This window comes from Elephas maximus, chromosome X (genome assembly GCF_024166365.1).
Source record: "Elephas maximus indicus isolate mEleMax1 chromosome X, mEleMax1 primary haplotype, whole genome shotgun sequence".
NCBI lineage: Eukaryota > Metazoa > Chordata > Mammalia > Proboscidea > Elephantidae > Elephas > Elephas maximus.
In genome coordinates, this window is record NC_064846.1 from 160,138,893 (window position 1) to 160,155,735 (window position 16,843).

The 16,843-nt window shown below is 46.0% G+C and overlaps 1 protein-coding gene across 1 annotated transcript in view; it reads left to right on the forward strand.

The window, feature by feature from the left end:
* LOC126068877 (uncharacterized) overlaps positions 1-16,843 on the forward strand; it is a gene marked incomplete at its 5' end in the record, with an annotated part of 146,714 nt that overhangs the window by 6,572 nt on the left and 123,299 nt on the right. Inside the window, one exon of the mRNA XM_049871563.1 lies at positions 8,289-8,429. Coding sequence (XP_049727520.1) covers positions 8,289-8,429 — 141 coding nt within the window. The remainder of the gene's footprint in view (positions 1-8,288; positions 8,430-16,843) is intronic.

The following is a 16,843-nucleotide window of genomic DNA, read 5'->3' on the forward strand; positions in this document are numbered from 1 at the left end:
CACAGTTCAATCCATGACACTTGGGATCAGTTAATTCAAAGTGGAGACATTCTTTTTCCTTTTATGATTGTAAATATTTGTAGAGAAAGGGGAAGTAGTAGAGAGGGAGAGATTAAAACTCAAGGAGTGCTCATTAGAGCAGAGTGCCTGGAAGAGAGAAAGGTGATGAGGGGTTGTTGGAGTGGAGTTTAGCCTCAGTAAAGAGATATTATGGATTGAACTGTGCCCCCAAAAAATATGTGTTGTGAATTCTAACCCTATGGGGCAATTCTGCTCTGTCCTATAAGGTTGCTATGTGTTGGAATCAACTGGACAGCAGTTTGGTTTTGGTTTTTTACGCCTGTGGATGTAATCCCATTTGGAAATAGGATTTTTTTTGTCGTGTTAATGAGACCATAGCAGTGTAGGGTGTGTCTTAAACCAATCACTTCTGAGATATAAAAGGAGCAAAATAGGCACAGATGCAAGCAAGCACAAATGGGGAAAGATTGGTGCCACATGGAGATCACCAAGGACCTGAGGAAGAGAAGCTGGAAGAGACAAGGATTTTCCCCCAGAGTGGACAGAGAGAGCCTCCCCTTAGAGCCAGCACCCTGAATTTGGACTTCTAGCCTCTTAAACTGTGGAAAATACATTTCTGTTCACTAAAGCCACCCACTTGTGGTATTTCCGTTACAGCAGCACTAGATAAGCAAGACAGGAGGGAAGATGCTTCTTCCTCTGATCTGGAAAGTGAGGAGGAGGGCATAGGTGGACGTGAACTTACAGTCCAAGGAGGAAAATTGAGGTTGGTTGCCTCAGAAAAACAGAGGGCTGTTGCCTACCAAGAGCAAAACATGAAGATGGATGTTTAAAGAGCTAAGCAAATGACATTTTTATTATTTTATGCTCGGGTTAGCATAAGGTGGTGATCTGTTATAAATTGTTATACATCCTCTTGGTACTGTTCTAGACTGGGAGAAATCTTTGAGGAAACCACACATAAAGTGAGAGTATTGATTACAATATAGGTTCAGCCCCTGTAACAAAGGCTAAAATAACAATGGCTTAAACAAGGCAGACGGTTACCTCCAGAGGTAACCAGTTGGAGTGTCCAAGCAGTCCAGGGCTAATATGGTGGCCTCAAGTCTGAAGGTAACTGAGATTCAGGTTCCTACTCTCTCGTTGCTCAACTGTCTTCAACTTGGAGCTTCCACCCCAAGATCTAAGATGGCTGCCCCAGCTCCCATTCTCCCAGAGTGAAGGGGAGACAGATTAAAGGCATGAGCTAGAAGGTGTGTATGTCACTTCTGCTCACATACCATTGGCCAGAATTTAGTCACATGGCCAAACCTAGCTGCAAAGGAGGCTGGGAAAAAATGTAGAGGTAAGCTCGTGGCCATGTAACTAGCTAAAGCTTGGGGTTTCCTATATTACAGGAAAAAGAGAAGAAGGGATCTTAAGGCATATATTAGTTACCTGCTGCCTTTGTGACAAATTATCACAACCTTAGTGGCTTAGAACAACACAAATGTATTCTCTTACAGTTCTGGGAGTCAGAAGTCCAAAATCAGTTTCACTGGGTTGAAATCAAGGTGTTGGCAGGGCCATGCTCCCTCTGGAAGCTCTAAGGGAGAATCCACTTTTGTGCCTTTTCCTGCTTCTAGAACTGCATTCCTTGCATTCTTTAGCTCTTGGCCCCTTTTTCCATTTTCAAAGCCAGCAGCATAGATAGCATCTTGCTTCAGTCATCCCATTGCCTTCTTCTGTACTCAAATCTCCCTCTGCCTCCCTCTGACAAGGACACTTGTGATTACATTTAGGTTCCCATCTGGATATGGAGTCCTGGTAGCATAGTGGTTAAGTGCTACAACTGCCAACCAAAAGATGGTCAGTTCGGATCCGCCAGCCGATCCTTGGAAACCCTATAGGGCAGTTCTACTCACTGTGAGTCCAGGATTGTTTCCCCATCTCAAAATCCTTAACTTCATCATAGCTGCAGTATACCCTTTGCCATATAAGGCAAAATTCACAGATTCCAGGGATTAGGACGTGACTATCTTTGGGGGCCATTATCCCACTGACCACAGGGCACAACTGAAGGAGGGAAGAGTTCAGCTCAAAGGTCAAGAATCACTTGATTGTTCCCCACTGAGATGACCATATAGGTCAGAGGATAGAGAAGGGGGTGACCTCGCTACCACAGGAGAGTAGAGAGGTGGAACCTGCAGTAGGGGTGAGATGGCAGAGAGGAGGCAGTGAGTTTCCGAGGTGAGGATGCCAGGGGGATTCTCCTCATGTGACTTTTTGGGGTGGGTGGGGTTGTGGGACTGGCTGGGAAGATGGGGAAGTGCAGGGTCACCCCTCCTTTTTTTTTGGATACCAAATAGATAAGTAGAATGCATTACTTTTGTAGAGTGCTATATACATATATATAAGCTCGGGAGCCCTGGCGTCACAGTGGTTAAGCGCTCACCTGCAAACCAAAAGGTCAGTGGTTCAAACCCAGCAGCTGCTCTGTGGGAGAAAGAACGGACAGTCTGCTTCCATAAAGATTTACAGCCTTGGAAACCCTATGGGGCAGTTCTACTCTGTCCTATAGGGTCACTATAGGGTTGCTATGAGTCGGAATTGACTTGATGGCAACAGGATTTTTTTTTTTAATATATAAGCTTTCAAATCACTCCATTCATTCCTTGCCCCGGCCCCTGTATGTATTATTAAGCCTTTGCAGGGAGGAAATAAACTGAGGTCCCAAAAGCACCATAGCTAGCCAGGCCTCACAGCTATAATAGTGGAATGGAGGGGATTTGAACCAGAGTCTCTAACTCTGTTGCCTTGCTACTACCCCACAGTACCATTACTGTGTAAGCAGGACCTAGAGCCAAAAGCTTAGAAAAGAGGGGCACAAGGGGAGCAGGCTGGCTGCTTCCCTGACCACAGTTAGCCAAAATGTCACCTTTTTAACAACTGTACTTGCCATCATGGTTGTCGTGACTAGGCTGAAAAGATATTACAGGAAGCAGAGTGAACGAGATTGTGAGTCAAGAAGAGAGTTGAAGGCCTGGAAGCCCTTTGATCAATGGGGCAGCAACTCCTCCCCCCAGACCTGGCTTGGCCCCAGGGTTCTAAAGCTGCCCAAGACTCTACCTAGAACCAGAGCGTCTTCCATCTTGTTATTGTCGTTAGCTGCCATCCAGTCAGCCCCGACTCATGGTGACCCCCATGCACAATGGAACAAAACACTGCCTGCTCACACACCAGCCCCACGATCAGTTGGGGATCAGACCATTAACGATCCATAGGGTTTTCACTGGCTGATTTTTTGGAAGTAGATCGCCAGGCCTTTCTTCCTAGTTTGTCTTAGTCTGGAAGCTCTGCTGAAACCTGTTCAGCATCATAGCAACAGGCAAGCCTCCACTGACAGACAGGTGATGGCTGTGCATGACATGCGTTGGCTGGGAATTGAACGCGCGTCTCCCACATGAAAGGTGAGAATTCTACCACCCAGCCACCACTGCCCTCATTCAAATCGCTGGAGAGGCCATCTCAATCATACTTCCCTTCTCTCAATCAATCATCCCTTCAGCAGATGCTTTAGGAGTGGCAGCCGTCCATAGCAGGAAAGAGCATGACCCCTGGAGTCGGGCTGCCTGAGTTCAAACCCTGGGCAGGTTACCGAATCACTCTGTACTCAGTGTCTTCATCTGTAAATTGAGGCTGACAAGATTTGCATTTAAAACTAGCATTGCACAATATAAAAGCGAATGGCAAAATGCACGCAAAGGATTGAAATATTTAATTTTTCTTTGCTTAGAATGACATTAAATAGCAAACGAGAAACACCATGACAAGTCCAGAGAGAGACCATGGATGAAAGGAATAAAGCTTTATATTTTAGTACCTTTAATAGCACTTTCTTTTTGCTTTTTAAATTGCAACTCTTGGTGACCCCATCTATGTGCAAATGGAACTGTGCTCCATGGGGTTTTCAATGGCTGATTTTTTGGATGTAGATCACCAGCGCTTTCTTCTGAGGCACCTCTGGGTAGATTCGAACCACCAACTTTTCAGTTAGTAGCTGAGCACTTAACAGTTTGTGCCACAATACTGGAGAAGCCAGCAGAACTTGTCCAAGGCAAGGTCATGGAAGCCCCATAGACACATCCAACCTCCATGAGGGACCAAATTACTGGGCTGAGGGCTCTGGGGACCATGGTCTCAGGGAATATCTAGCTCAATTGGCATAAGAAAGTTTATAAAGAAAATGTTCTACATTCTACTTTGGTGAGTAGTGTCTGGGTTCTTAAAAGCTTGTGAACAGCCATCTAAGATACTCCACTGGTCTCACCCAGTCTGGAGCAGTGGAAAATGAAGAAAACTAAAGACATAAGGCAAAGATTAGTCCAAAGGACTAATGGACCACTACTACCACAGCCTCCATCAGACTGAGTCCAGCACAACTAGATGGTGCCCGGTTACCACCACAGACTGCTCTAACAGGGATCACAATAGAGGATCCCACACAGAGCTGGAGAAAAATGTAGAACAAAATCTTAACTCAACAGGAAAAAAAAAAAATAGACCAGACTTACTGGCCTGACAGAGACTGGAGAAACCCCTAGAGTATGGCCCCCGGACACCCTTTTAGCTCAGTAATGAAGTCATCCTGTGGTTCACCCTTCAGCCAAACATTAGACAGGCCCATAAAACAAAATGAGACTAAAGGGGCACACCAGCCCAGGGGCAAGGACAAGAAGGCAGGAAGGGACAGGAAAGCTGGACAAATGGAAATGAGGAACCCAAGGAAGAGAAGGGGAGAGTGTTGACACGTTGTGGGTTGGCAACCAATGTCACAAAACAATATATGTAGTAATTGTTTAACGAGAAACTAATGTCCTCCGTAAACCTTCATATAAAGAGCGCGCACGCGCACACACACACACACACACACACACACACACACAAAGTTCATGCCACCCAGGAACTTGCTTTTGAACAAGGAGTCCCACATTTTCATTTTGTACTGGGCCCTGCAGAATATGTAACTGGCCCCGACCAGAGGCCATGATGATGTTGTCTGTTTCTTGGTATCAGTAACCTTTCTCTAGTGCACAGTTATCCTAGAAATAGCAGCTCAGTGAACTACTCACCATGCAGTGAGCCACAGCTGCCACCATGCTCTGCCTCTCAGCCCTGAGGAGCTTTTCCTCAGCCCCTCTAATCCAGCCCCAGGAGCAGTAGCTGCTGCTTCTATCTCCTATTCCTGTGTTCTTAAGAAGTCTCTTTATCTCTTCCTAGCCAGTCCCTTGTTACTGCAATCCCCTATTATTTGAGCAATAGGATAAATAATGATAGCAATGGATTGTAACCCACACAAATAAAATAAATATCCACAAGTCCATCTGGACATAAACACACAATTGAATACAGAAACGGGGGAGAGGGGACAGCTTTTCCTTGTAGTTGTTGTTAGATGCCATTAAGTCGATTCTGACTCAGAGCAACCCCATGTGACAGAGAAGAACTGCCCCATAGGGTTTCCTAGGCTGTAATCTTTATAGGAGCAGATCGCCAGGTCTTTCTCCGGTGGAGCCACTGGGTGTGTTTGAACCGCCAACCTTTCAGTTAGCAGCCGAGCCCTTAACCATTGTTCCACAAGGGCTCCTTTCCTTGTAGTAGGATTCCAAATAGTTAATGTAGAAAAAAAAAATAGAAGGAATGACAAATTCACAATTTGGCAAAGACCACAGTAATAGTCATTGCAGGCAAGAATCATCAATGGATACTAAAATGAGTGGGGATACTATGATGTATGTGTGTATCCTATGATGAGAAATAGGATGTTTGTGTCGTCTCAAAGGTGGGTGATCCTTCAGACACCTAGTAATTACAAAGGGGAAAACAGTAAGCATATAGTGAAGAAACCTGGTAGACACCCCCTTAACCAAGTCATTAAAGTCAACACCACCAGAAATGGGACACCCAGCCAGCACATGAATCCCGATATGGTGCCCTGGGAAGGATACAAGATTACTTCTGTGGTTTTCTGTCCAAAGATACATGACCTGAATCTAAAAGGGAGAAAGCATCAGACATCAAGGGAGATTCTGTAAAACATTTTTAAATAACTAGGATATTCTCTTTGCAGTCTTCTTCGTCAGAAATTTCAAAGCCAGACTTGGAAGTAACCTTGAAGGTGAGGGATGCTTCCAGATGTTCTATCAGGTGGTTACAGGTGATGATTGTAATTGTCATTAGACTACAGTAACATTTCCTGGGTGGTGCAAAGAGTTAACACACTTGCCTGCTAACCCAAAGGTTGGAAGTTCGAGTCCACCCTCAGGTGCCTCAAAAGAAAGGCTTGGTGTTCTACTTCCAAAAAATCAGCCACTGAAAACCCAATGGAGCACAGTTCTAGCCTGACACACACAGGGTCACCATGAGTCGGAGGGACTCGATGGCAATTGGTTTGATTTTTCCGTTTATAGTAATGTTAATATGTGCTAAATTATTAGCAAAGGACTCTTGCACCAGGAAGAGGGGAGGTCAGGGAAATGGAGAAAGAATCGCAAAAGGCAGAGACCCAAGGAAGAGGAAGTCTTAAGAAAAAGGAGGGCTCCAGGCCTTGGGCGAAAGTGGAGACAAAGGACTCTAACTTCTCCCCGCCCCCAGAACCCCTTCCAGGCCAGATTATGATCCTTCCTCTGTGGGAGCGAGGGCTTGAGATTGGAGAGCCTGAAACATGCCCTTTGACCCTCCCTTTGCAAATCACCCTAAAAGGACAAAATCAAGCTGAACTTTAGGGCAAATCATGGTCCTTAACATCCCTTTGGTTTTCTCAGTGGGTGAATTTGAGCAGAAGGATCGTAGACATATGCAGTAAAAGTCAGCAAATATTCGTGTCTTTGAGGTGCTAGGCACCACACTGGTGGAAGGATTCCAGCTAGTGGCCCTTCGGACTTGGGAGCCACATAGCTGTTTTACAGAACTGTAAAACAAAAATGAAATGAAAATGGAAACAAATGCAACTAATACATTTATCCATATATCAAGTTTTGGGCATAACCCCACAGAGAAGAATTATTTCCAAGTTATTAATACTTTACAATGTAGCAATTTATGTATCCTCAGTTGGATATAGCCTAAGGATGAAAAGAACTGTGGTGGCATTAAATTGTTTGCAGCAATCATTGTTATTTGAGACTGCACACACGCACATGCACACACACACACTCACACACTCTATAGACTATAGTGAATGTATAATTATGTTAATGTCATTAGGGACCAAGATTTTCCATACAAGAGAAAAAAAGATAGAAATATAAAATCAAAGAAGTAAAAGCCTGGTGATCCTGAATGGAATTGGAAGATCAGTATAAACTCCTGACTATTTTCCTCTTAAAAAGAACCTATCCTAACTCCACTGGAAAGACCTAGAAGCAAAGACCAGCCCAACAGTAATTTTTCCTAAAGCTGATAAAGGGAAAGAATCAAGACTTTATCCTGCCTTTCCTGTACAGACTGAATTTCTAGGTAAACAACTAGTTGGGGGGAAGTTCTTTATAGAACAATTCACACTAATAAATACAGAAGGAATCACAGTATTCAAATATCCCTATCTTGCAACCCCTGAGGAAATAATGGATCTAGCTATTGGGAACATTCTGAGTTAGGATCAAGCTGAGAACACCTGACTCAACCAGACACTCTGTGCCTGCTGACCTGATACAAGAGGCATACCCTACACCACATGTGAGGCTTGCCCCAGATCAAACCTGAATCTGATCAAGCCTCTAGATCTACTACCATTTTACAAGGCTGATGGTGCAGCAGTTAAAACGATAACCGCTAAACAAAAGGTTGGCGATTTCAACCCATGGGACAAAGATGTGGCAGTCTGCTTCCGTAAAGTTTACAGCTTTGGAAACCCTATGGGGCAAAGATGTGGCAGTCTGCTTCCGTAAAGTTTACAGCCTTGGAAACCCTATGGGGCAGCTCTACTCTGTCCTGTAGGGTTGCTATGAGTCAAAATCAACTTGATGGCAGTGGGTTTGGTTTGGTTTTTGTTACAAGGCTGCAGAGTTCCTGGGTGGTGCATTAGCAAGCTCAGCTGCTCGCTGAAAGGTTGGCGAGTCGAGTCCACCCGGAGGCACCTCGGAAGATAGGCCTGGCAATCTACTTCTGAAAAACCAGCTATTGAAAGCCCTACGGAGCACAGTTCTGCTCTGACACACATGGGGTCGCCATGAGTCGGAATCGACTTGATGGCAACTGGTCTTTTTTGTTTTGTTTTGTTTTTACAGGGATGCAATCAGTAAAATAAAAAATCTGGGAAACTACAGGACAAATGACTTCGTTTCTTTAAGAAATAAATTTGGAAAGGTAAGAAAGAGGAAAAGGGGAACTGTTGAAGAAACTCAAGAGACATATCAACCAAATGAAAGGTATGAATCATGTTGGGATTCTGACACGGAACAACAACAACAAAAAAGACATTTACAGCTGATCTGGGAAACTGAAAAAATTGACTGGATGTTTGATGATATTTAAAAAAAATTTTGGCTGTGCAAATGGTATTAATTTTTTTAAAGGGTCCTTTGACATATATATACTGAAGAATTTGTGGTTGAAATAGTATGATGACTGGGAGTTGCTTTAAAATAATCCCATGATGGTGGTGACTGTGGTAGGGTAGTTTGTAAGAGGCTAAATTTTAAAGATCTGTACATTTATTAACATTCATTCATGTGTCAATACATACTGAACACCTACTATGAACCAAGCACTGGAGTTATAAATATCAGTGAGTGTAAGAGACACCTTCACTCTAGTGGAGCTCATGATCTGGTGGGGGGGGGGCAGATGCATTACACATATAATTTACATATAATTGTGTATATGACGGATAAAGGTGCTTGACAGGACAGCGGCATGCATGGCACATGTCCTAGGAAAAAGGGAAAGCAAGATGCTTTTGAAAAATTGAAACAAGGTTGGCAGTAGATTGTTCTGGATCTTTAGACCTCATTAAGGAAAAGACATCCTGTTTGGTAAAGTACAGGGGTCAGCAAAAATGAGGCAAAGCCTCCATGAGATGGCCTGACACAATAACCATAACAATAGACTCAAACATACCCACGAGTATGAAGATGGCACAGGACCGAGCAACGATTTGTTCTGTTATACCTAAGGTCGCTATGAGTTGGAGCCAACTTGACGCTAACAACAAGGACTCAGACTTTTTTTCTAAGAACAATAGGATGCCAAAGAAGGATTTTAGGATTAACTTTGCATTTTGTAAATATGGAAGAGAAGATGTCTTATGACATGACCCCATGAGAAATTAAATGAAAGAGGCACCATTGTGTGTTCAGGAAACCTATTTCCTGAATCTATGGTAAGATTATTAATAACAGTGGGTATGAAAATCTCTAGTAGCCAAAGTAACAAATATGGAAAAATGGGCCTCAAAATCTTCCCTATTGAAAGGTGGATGTGCTCAACCTGGAGAAAATGTAAGAATGAAAGGCTGGAGCCAAAGCTATACACCCACTCCTAACTTATCGACATGGTTTAGGTTCCAAAGATCAGGTCATTATGCAAAAATAGCGTTATGCAAAAATGGAGGATGACCACATCAGATCACAAAATGGAAGATGACTGCATCACTACATAACTGCCAAACCACTGAGAATCATGGCCCAGCTAAGTTGACACACAACCTCAACCATCACAGCCACGGTTACTCTTGCCTCGCACCTCGGAGTTTGTTAATGCCAGACGTACATCAGTGCACAAAATAGTCAGATAGTAGATTTTTTTATTATTGTCGGAAATGCAAAATGTCAGATAATGAGATAGTCAATAAGTGAGGAGTAGGTATATTTCAGGCTGGGTACCACCTTTGATCCACTCTCCACGGCCTGACAAGAACGGGCAGCACCTTCCTTCCATCTGTGGGTTGCATCATCCTGAGCTAGTTTTCTGTCAGGCCACACATTGCCTCATATTCTAAGTCTGTGCTCGTTTTTCTATCACACGGGCAGTGGCTGATTAGTCTGGCATTAAGTTACTGTCAGTAAGTTTCTGTGGCCAATCACCAAACAGAATCAGCCTTTGGAAACCTAATAGGCTTATGGAGAGGCACGTGCTATCTGGACTCTGGAACCTGTCCACCTGGTCTAAATCCTGGCTCAACCACTTACTAACTCTGTGACCTTGGACAATTTAACTACCCTCTCTGTGCTTCAGTTTCCTCATCTGTAAAATGAGTACAATGACAATATACAATCTCATAGGCCTGTTATGAAGCTTATATGGGTTAATGTTTGTAAAGCACTTAGAAGAGTGCCTGACCCATACTGAGCACTATTATCGTTTGTTGTTAGGTGCCGACGAGTTGATTCTGATTCATAGCAGCCCTGTGTACAACAGAACGAAACACTGCTCGGTCCTGCACCATCCTGATGATCATTGCTATATCTGAGCCCGTGATAGCAGCCACTGTGTCAGTCCATCTCCTTGAGGGTCTTTCTCTTTTTTGCTGACCCTCTACTTTACCAAGTACAATGTCTTTCTCCAGGGACTGGAGAAAACATGTCCAAAATACATGAGACGAAGTCTCGCCATCCTCGCTTCTAAGGAGCATTCTGGCTATACCTCTTCCAAGACAGATGATTTGTTCATTCTTCTTGCAGTCCATGGTATATTCAATATTTTCCGATAACACCATAATTCAAAGGCATCAATTCTTCTTGGTCTTCCTTACTCATTGTCTAGCTTTCACATCCATATGAGGCTACTGAAAATACCATGGCTTGGGTCAGGTGTACCTTAGTCCCCAAAGTGACTTCTTTGCCTTTTAACACTTTAAAGAGATCTTTTGAAGCAGATCTGCCCAATGAATACGTCGTTTGATTTCCTGACTGCTGCTTCCATAGGCATTGATTGTGGATCCAAGTAAGATGAAACCCTTGGCAACTCCAATCTTTTCTACATTTATCATGATGTTGCTTATTGGTCCAGTTGTCAGAATTTTTCTTTATACTAAGGTGTAATCCATACTGAAGGCTGTAGTCTTTCATCTTCATCAGTAAGTGCTTCAAGTCCTCTTCACTTTCAGCAAGCAAGGTTGTGTCATCTGCGTAACGCAGGTTGTTAATGAGTCTTCCTCCAAGAAAGTAGTGTCAGGAGCAGAGTGTGTCCTTTGGACCTGGGGTCCCTGCACCTGAGAAGCTCCTCAACTGGGGAAGATTAATGACAAGGACCTTCCTCCAGAGCCAACAGAGAGAGTAAACCTTCCCCTGGAGCTGATGCCCTGAATTCGGACGTCTAGCCTACTGGACTGTGAGAAAATAAACTTTTGTTTGTTGAAGCTATCCACTTGTGGTATTTCTGTTATAGCAGCACTAGATAACTAAGACAGTACTCAAGAGGGTCACCCATGGTGGACAGGTTTCAGTAGAGCTTCCAGACTGAGACAGACTAGGAAGGGAGGCCTGGAGATCTGTTTCTGAAAATTATCCAGTGAAAAGCCTACGGATCACAACAGAATATTGTCTGATATAGCGTTAGAAGGTGAACCCCCTAGGTTGGAAGGCACTCAAAATATACAGTGGCTGCAACAACAGACTTGAGCATACCAACTGTGATGGTTAATGTGTGTCACCTTGGCTGGGCCATGATTTTCAGTGGTTTGGCAGTTATGTAATGATGTAGTCATTTTCCATGATGTGGTCTGATGTGATCAGCCAATCAGTTGTAAGAGAGTTTCCTCAGGGTATATGGCCTGCCTCCAACATATATATGGACTTTCTGGCAAAGCCTGCTGGCTTGCTCTGGGTCCTACATGTAGCTCATCATCATCTGACCTCCAGTTCTTGGGCTTTGAGCCAGCAGCCTGCTGTATTACCTGCTCATCTTGGGATCAGCAGCATCTGCAGCCTGTGAGCCAGCAGCCAGCCATCTTACCTGCTGATCTTGGATCGTCAGCTTCTGCAGCCCGTAAGCCGGTGGCCTACCACCTGACATGCCTAGCTTGGGTTCGCCAGCCCCTGCAGCTATGGGAGTCAGGAGAAACCTCCAGCCTGATGCCTGACCCATGGACTTGGGACTTGCCAGCCTCTATAACCACATGAGCCATTGCTTGAGATAAATCTCTCTCTCTCTCTCTCTATATACTTCACTGGTTTTTCTTCTCTCGAGAACCCAGGCTAAGATACCAATGATTGTGAAGATGGCACAGGACCGGGCAACGTTGTGCTCTGTTATGCATAAGATTGCCATGAATTGAAGCTGACACCACAGCAACTATTAACAACAATTGTTAGCAATGAAGCAACTGTCAACTAACTAACCAACCAATTGCCATTTGGCTCATGCCCTGACTCATGGAGACCCCTGTGTGTTAGAGTAGAACTGTGCTCCATGGGGTTTTTAATAGCTGTGTTTTCAGAAGTAGATTGCCAGGCCGTTCTTCCAAGGCACCTCTGGTTGGACTTGAACCATCAGCCTTTCAGTTAGCAGCAGAGCACAATAAACATGTTTACCACCCAAAGAATCCCAAAACCAAGAAAACCAAACCCGCTGCTGTCAAGTCGATTACCGACTCAGCGACCCTATAGGACAGAGTAGAACTGCCCCATAGAGTTTCCAAGGAGCACCTGGTGGATTCGAACTGCCAACCTTTTGGTTACAGCCCTAGCTCTTAACCACACCACCAGGGTTTCCCAGAGAAGCCCAGGCCCCAAAAAATAACTTGTGCAACACTGCCACCTCGTGGCCATATGTTTTTCCTTGTTCAGCCCTGAACTTCGAATTAACTACAAGTGGCAACTAGAAAAAGGAGAGGATTTTTTTCGCGCTGATCATTAAAAAAAAAAAAAAAAAGGATCTGCCCAGTCAGTAGGGCAATCAGTTGACAAAACGACCCTGGACTGTGTTAAGTGGTTGGGGCTCAAAACATGGACCGTGTCTGTGTCAGTGTGGTGAAGCATTGCTCTTTACTCTGCTGCGTGCTGTATTTTCTATGGTCCACCCTGCCTCATTGGCCTGGCCAGCGATAGCACCAGTATCTGGAGTGACCCTTGCTATGAGAACTGACCTTCAGGGTCAGAGGCACCGAGTTGCACTCTGTGGGGAGGGAGGTCAGCCCTCTGCCTGGGTCCCCACGAGGTGGGTGCTGGGCATTGTCAGACCTGTGGGCCTGAGGAAAAGGAGAGGGTGGGCTGCCCCAACCATGTAGTTAGAGCAGCTCCGAGGAGCTGGACAGGTGATTTGGGGACATCAGAGAGGACAGGACGTCCTCAACCCAGGGAACTGCCATGGCAGGCAGGTGAGTGGATAAGGCAGAAGTATTGGGTCGAGGCACAGATGGCGGAGACATCTTTGTCTCTGTAATCTTTACTCAGACCTGCCGCTGCGGAAAGCGTCATTCTAGCCCCTTCCCGGGGGGATATTGAGGCGCCAAACCAACTAAAGTGTTCTTTAAAATGACTAAAGGCAGGAAAAGGAGCCCTGGTGATGCAGTGGTTAAGTACTTGGCTGCTAACCAAGAGATCAGGGGTTTGAACCCAACAGCCACTCCATGGGCGAAAGATGTGGTAGCAGTGGTGTCACTAGGGGGATACGGACTGCACTCCCTGACACTGTCAGAGGAGGTGACACCAAAATGACTCCAGGGTCCACAGTGCCAGCAGTGGTGGCAGCAGGCGAATGGATGCCATTGGAGGAGGGGCCACCTAGGCAGTTGTGTCACTAGGTTTGGTGTCAGCCATCACCCAGTGTGGTAACTCATCACCCCCCCATCACTCACCAGTCACAAGGGTTGGTGTCACCCAGTGTGGTAATTCATCACCACCACCACCTCCTCCCCCCTCCATCACCCACCAGTCAAGGTGCTGGTGGCTGGGTCACAGTATCAGCAATCAGGCAGAGAGGAGGGTCTCCTTAGCCAGTGGGAGAGGGAAGGAGCTGCGGGGAGCCGCAGGGGGTGGGGCCGGGAGAGTTGGGGTTGCGCATGGGTGCTGGGCCCTGCATAGTGGGGGGAGAGGCAGGGCCAGGCCGCCCCACTCACTGGGAGGGGGTTTGCTGGCCAGCCCCACCCACCCCGGGCGAGGGGGGCAGTGACACCAGCCCTAGTGATGCACTGTATGACAGTCTGCTTACGTAAAGATTACAGCCTTGGAAACCCTGCGGGGCAGTTCTACTCTGTCCTACACAGTCACTACAGTCAAAATCAACTTCACGGCACCCAACAACAACATATCCGTGCCCCTCCCAGGGCTCCAAAGGGGGCTCATACCTACCCAACAGTGCTGCAAACCACGAGATGCGTGCTGGGCCCTGCTTCTTCCCAGGACCCCACCAGAGAGGATGCCCAGGGATGGAGGGGAAGACCCTGGGGGGACAGACAAGGATTCCCTAGGGATAGAGGCAACACGGTGTCACCATAATAATGACTGGGATAATTTACCCTCTACTTTGCCACTAAAACCCATGGTGGTGGAGTTGATTCTGACTCATAGTGACCCTATAGGACAGTAGACCTGCCCATAGAGTTTCCAAGGCTGTAAATCTTTATAGAAGTAGACTGCCACATCTTTCTCCCAGGGAGCGGCTGGTGGGCTCAAACTGCTGGCCTTTTGGTTAGCAGGCGAGTGCTTAACCTCTGCACCACCAGGTGTTTGCCATTACCCACCCACAAAGTGATAACAGAAAAAACAAAAGGGGAGAGCTGAGAAGGAGGGACCTCGTCTGGGAACCAGATGAGGAAGCGGCTCCCTGGCTGTTTGACAGGGAGCAAGCTCTGCCAAATGGGGGCGAAAACTGAGCAATTGGCAGCTGTACCCTGGGACGGAGAATGGTATCCCTGCTAAAGGACCTTGCAAAATTGTTGCAAAAAGCGGGCATGACCCACAGAGGAGGCTCTGGGCCCTGGGCCACACATAACTTGATGTGGATTTTCATGGCATGGCAGGCTGCCCCTGTACGTTAGTTTTCATAAGAGCCCGGGCGAAGTGTCAATGTAAAACATTAGCAGAGGCCAAAGATCTCCATCAGCTGGGGATGTTGAAGCAGGTTGATCAGGCAACAGGTGGTTGCAGGATGATGGCTTAGCAAGTCCGGAGGAGGTGGACTTGACTTGAGACCTGAGCCCACCCAGCTGTTTCTCAGCGGGGTGCCCAACAAATGGAAGTCCTCTTTACTGGCAATGGTGCCAGCCATACCTAGAAGCAGAATCTTTGATGTGGTGAAAAGTGAAATTGGATAATCCACTCCTGATTAACAGGCAACACTTGACTCTGTGTTTGTCTTTCATCAAACCAAAAAAAATCAAACCCACTGCCTTCAAGTTGAATTCCAACTCACAGCCACCCTACAGGACAGAGTAGAACTGCCCCATAGGGTTTCCAAGGCTGTAATCTTTACAAGAGCAGATAACACATCTTTCTCCCCAGGTACAGCTGGTGGGTTCAAACCACTGACCTTTTCTGGTTAGCAGCCAAACACTTAACCACTGCGCCACCATGGCTTCTCCTCAGGAACAAAACCCAAAGCAAACTCATTGCTGTTAAGTCCAACTCTATAGGGCAGAGTAAGTCTGCCACATAGGATTTCCAAGGAGCAGCTGGTGGATTCAAACTGCCGATCTTTTGGTTAGCAGCCGAGCTCTTAACCACTGTGCCACCAGGGCTTCCTGAGGAACGAGGGGGTCCTGAATTGGATGATCTCTGATAAATCAGTGGAGCAATTACAATACTAGGGTTAGATTACAACCCACAGCAGGCTTCTCCCATAGGAGCCAGGTGGCCACTTCCACCAGACCCTTTTACTGTGTTAACTGTAGTGTGGGCTCCAAAAAATAAACAACACTGGCTGGCCTTGTTGAACAGGGCTCCCCTAATCGAAAAAAAAAACAAACTAAACCCATTGCTGTTGAGTTGATTCCGATTCATAGCAACCCTATAGGTCAGGATAGAACTGCCCCATAGAGTTTCCAAGGAGCGCCTGGTAGATTTGAAATGCTGATCTTTATGGTTAGAGCAGCCACAGTACTTAACCACTATACCATCAGGGTTTCCAGGGTTTGCCTGGGTATCCTTAATCCTGGGAAGCACTCATGCCTTCAAGGGCCCCAGCAAGGAGGCTTGGTAGGAGGCTTAATCCAGGAAGTAATTACCCACGTACCTATTAAAATTGGCCTAGTTTTGCTAAAAGATGCTTCTGTCCTCGTTCCCCCTGAGACCATCCCTTTTTCCATTATTGGAATGGACCTCCTCAGTCAGCAGGTAACCTCATGGAATTGGCTTTTACACTATTGCTGGGCGCCCCCTGATGGGAAACAGTTAGCCTTCACCTACTGATGCGGATGGTAAATGTGGCCTGTCATAGCGGACTCAGCCAAAGAAGCCATGCTAGTCGCCACCATCTCACCTCTCAGTTCCCTGGACAGCCAGTGCTTAAAAGCCGCTGTGAATGAGTGGAGGCTTAGATGACAGAGAGTCAACCTAAGCTGTCCGCTTTAATAGACCCCTCTACAAGTTATTGTCACCTTAATGGATAACATTCAAAATGACATGAGTAAGTGCTTTGGAGTTACAGACTTGGCTGACATGTCCTATTCAGTGAAAATTTCACAGGAGAGCCTAGCCACTTGCCATTCAGTCCTGACAAGGATGTGGTGTGGACCACTCTCAGCCTGCATCTTCTCATCATTCAGTGTAAACTGAACAAGCCACCCCCCACTTTCTGGAAAGATATCCTCACCTGCTGCCCACGGACCGCTCCACTAAAGATGCTGTGGAAAACCCCGGATCTGCTCTGACACCCAGGAGGAAGAACTAACCGGCCTCAAACT